At 46.2% G+C, this 3872-nt stretch overlaps 1 protein-coding gene across 1 annotated transcript; it reads right to left on the reverse strand.

Annotated features, from left to right (window-relative positions):
- Nucleotides 1–816: 816 nt before the first annotated feature.
- msx1a (muscle segment homeobox 1a) lies at nucleotides 817–2658 on the reverse strand. Its single transcript, XM_030375950.1, has 2 exons — nucleotides 2074–2658; nucleotides 817–1846 (listed from the first exon to the last, which is right to left on the reverse strand). Exons 1-2 carry the CDS (start codon nucleotides 2501–2503, stop codon nucleotides 1428–1430), a joined length of 849 nt encoding a protein of 282 aa, XP_030231810.1. The 5' UTR covers nucleotides 2504–2658; the 3' UTR covers nucleotides 817–1427.
- Between the last annotated feature and the right edge of the window lie 1214 nt (nucleotides 2659–3872).

Raw genomic sequence — 3872 nt, forward strand, 5'->3', positions numbered from 1 at the left:
TAGTATTACGATAAATCTACACGATAATGATACTCGCCCCTTAAAATGTACAAGTGGTATTTTACTTCTAAAAGACTGCTTTAAACCAGTTTGAAGTTGTCGATATTGGTCATCACCGCCCCCTAATAAATTCTGCTGGCGCCAGCAAAATCAGAGTTAGTGATTTCAAAGCTATGGGTTACAGACAGCCTCAGAAATAAGTAGTCCCCCAACCTTTAACTCAGTCCAATGACATTTGACAGGTTTTTAGACTTCCCCATCAAACACACACAGCGCAACGTAGCCTATGCGCCGATACAAATAACAGTGTGAGTATTTCATCGCCCGGCCAAATAGGTCACATGATCCAATATTAATGTTATATGGCTTTAATGCCTTCAATTAGGAGGCTCTTACAGCTTCCTTAATGTGTTTCGTATACCTGCGTCTAAATGTGCGTTTGTGTGTGTAGACGTAGGCCTATATCCACGATACGACATTCTCATAATTAAAGCTTAGTTCTAGTATCATCTGGTTTAGGCCTATTTTCTTATTTTGTTAAATCCGAACAAATATGTAGCCTATAATTCACCCCCATAATAAACAGGTATACAGCCTTTAAAGTGAGGTATTAGATTGTTGTGGAATTGTCTGCAGATGATTTGTTTGCTGGTTTGGTTGGTTGATTGTTTATTTTTGTTTATAATTTTTGGAAGCAATTTAGATTTTATTTGCACGCAATAAGTAGGCCTACTTAAATAAATAGTAGGCCTACGCCTAAACATTCTATTTACCTGATTAGATTAACGAATTGTGCCAGTCAAGACGAACAACTGCTTCATGAAAAGAATAAACAATTTATTGTTAATTTATGTCACAAATATAGTCATAATATAAATGAGGGTATTCTTCAAATATACATATTTTACAGTACACAAATCCCTTTCGAAGGGAATCATTCCGACAAACAGACAGTGCTGTTATACAATGCTGTGGTTCTCTAATTTAGCAAAAAAAGAGCATTTGATGACAGTTAGTGACCCACTATATGTGTGCATCATCATGTCTATGAACGCAACGTGAACGGGGTTGGGGTGTGTCACCAACCCAGAGTCAGAGCCCAACCTACCTGGGGATTGTTATTTTGTAGGTGCAAAACGACACACACTGTTCGCCACCGTCGCCCATTGTTTGTATAGCCCTTTAAATCTGGCCGAAGTCCAAGCCCGCCACGAATTGTCAAGACAGGGGGGCTATCTTTGACACACACTCTGTGGAATATGCTGTCCTGTTGTCCAACATTTTACTATCAGGTCATCATGAACATGTAGGCCCTACAGCAGTCACGGTGCAAGCGCCTACAGCCCTTACACCCATGCTTCTGCTGATGGGGCCCGGTGGTGCCCATGAGGTCAGCCGGACAGCGCGCTATGGTCCGTGGTCCCCGCTCAAGCGAGATGGTACATACTGTATCCGACGTGAGCAGCGTACAGTCCTACGGGTGACACAGGCAGAGAGTGCCTATGGAACGGATGGGAGCCACCGTAAGACCCCGGGACGTGCGCACCGAGAGGAAAGGAAATTCCGAAAGCTGGAGGAAGCATAGGCTTGGCTGCCATTTTCAGTTTTTCCAATTCCGCCTCCTGGAGCCGCTTGGCTTTCGCCCGTCTGTTCTGGAACCATATTTTCACTTGTGTCTCTGTCAGGTTGAGGGAGCTGGAGAACTCTGCGCGCTCGGCGATGGAGAGGTATTGCTTCTGGCGGAACTTCCTCTCCAGGGCCAGGAGTTGGGACGTGGTGAACGGGGTCCGGGGCTTTCGGTTGGTTTTGTGCTTCCTCAGGGGACAGGCAGGAGGACTCAGCCGTCCTGTGAAAAAAAAGAGCGGATGTTTGTCAGATTCCCAGCGTGTAAGACAGGAGGCGCAGCTTGAGGCATTGGCATATTTTTATACAAGAGGGCAATAGCATTAAATGCAGGAGGAAATAGGCTGCTTTGAGAGCACAGTGACTTCACTGAACATCGAGAAACAACGCAACATGTATAGGCTTATAAGTAGGCTACTAGTCGGGAGGTGAAATAAAACGGGAACTTACGTGGAGGCGTGGGAGAAAAACGAGGATTCTGTAACCAGGAATTCCTGTCCTTGCTGTCCGGACTCTCGGGTTTAATCTGCACGTCGTCCTGCATGTTCATGATGTCGCCCACAGAAAACGAGGAGCCCATGGAAAGAGAAGAAACCGAACTATCCAAATTGGAGAGGGAGCCCATCCGTACGCCCAGCGCGTGGGACGTCCCGGCGACGGACGAGTGGTCGTGGGATGACAAATCCCGACTGGGTTTTCTGTCAGCCATCAGCGCCTCGACGCTGAAGGGGAGAATGGCCACTTTGGGCTTCACCGTCTCCTCCGGTGGACTGAGGCTCGTCTGCTGCATGTCGCTCCGGCTGACGAGGAGAGAGCGCGAGGGGACGTCTTCGGTCTTCAAACCAACTGTTAGAGTGGACATGGCGGCAGATGGGGCCATACAGGTCCGACCGATATCGGTTGTGGGCAAAACTTGGGAGTGGAAATAAATGGCAAAAAGTTTGCTTTGGTGTATGTGTTCTTATGGTATCCTCATGTTTTTATGAGGGTAAAGTGAAGTGCACTGCTTTAAGGCAGGCGCTGGGGACGCGTTGGCCAATCAGGGACGAGATGGGCTGGCCGTGTTTCCCCCCCAGAAACAAACACCAAGGCGATGCGAGTGGCAAAGTCAACCATAAAGTCGCTCTGTTCAAAGATAAACATAGGCCGTCGGGTTTTTGGGGGGGTCAGTTGTAGGACTATAAAAGAGTTGTAATCCCACAAAAACAAACAGTCAGATCGGAATTGCAACACGATACTGAATAACTGTGGGGACATATATTATCACCGGCGGAGATTGAATGTGCAATTGCCATTTTAATATGTATCGGTTAAAATGTTATGCGTAAAGTCGTTTGGTTTACGCGCTGAAACGTCCGGGATGGTGGCTTGGTGGAGTATTGCGCAACAGTTAAGTCCCTAACGTGACGGGCCTCTTGTAGAGCGCTGCTTATTGATGGCTGCGGGGCTCTAATCAGATTGAAACACACAAGCCTTCGTAGTCATTTAGGGGTAATTATCGGGCTTGGGGAGGGATCATGGGGATATTTACCCTTTGACTACATCCCTGGAAGTAAAAAGTCGACGTAGGAGGAGGAGGAGGAGGGCGTAGTGTGTAGCCAACTAGAGATTGAAGCGAGGAGGACGGTTTACCTGCCTACTTAAACCGGTGCAATTATTTGCAGACTTTTTGCCCATTAAAGAAGATCGGCCCTCTCATTGTGTAAAAAAATACTTGTATCTCCATATCACACGAATAATTTGTCAAAAACCTTATCTAAGTTGAAACACAAATGACATGAACCGAATTACTTTTGGTGTCATTAAATGTTATTTTTCAATCTAACTACTTTACTCATCAACATTTACAAAAAAGTAAAACCACTTTTTGCGGTGTCAGTTCTCAGGGAAGCGGCTCCGTCGCTAATTGTTAGGCATAAACAATCTGTCACGATTCGTCAGTCTCCTTAATAGGCAGACAAGTTATGTTGTTTTTAGGCGCCAGCAGCGGCGGGATCAAAGCGCTCGACTCTAGGCAGACTATTGAATACTTTAACCCGCATCGAGGACGCTGCCCGCCTCCTCCCTGCTCGCCTTAGCCCTGGGACATTAGGCCATTCAGCTTGAAAAATTAGCTTTCTCAGCCGATCGCATGGCATTTCCAACTATTCAAATGAGTACCATAGAAGTAGGCTAAGTGTGTAAAAGAAGGCTACTCATAAGAAAAGGTCAACTCTTCCCACTAGCTGTTTTTTAAGAGAGTCCCATAG

Source organism: Gadus morhua, chromosome 13 (genome assembly GCF_902167405.1).
Source record: "Gadus morhua chromosome 13, gadMor3.0, whole genome shotgun sequence".
NCBI lineage: Eukaryota > Metazoa > Chordata > Actinopteri > Gadiformes > Gadidae > Gadus > Gadus morhua.

What these genes read in the sequence shown, in the direction of transcription:
- msx1a (XM_030375950.1), bottom strand. Translation starts at nt 2,503, where the DNA reads ATGGCCCCATCTGCCGCCATGTCCACTCTAACAGTTGGTTTGAAGACC. An exon ending in TTTTTCTCCCACGCCTCCAC is followed by an intron (nt 1,847 to 2,073) that starts GTAAGTTCCCGT and finishes TTTTTTTCACAG; the next exon opens with GACGGCTGAGTCCTCCTGCC.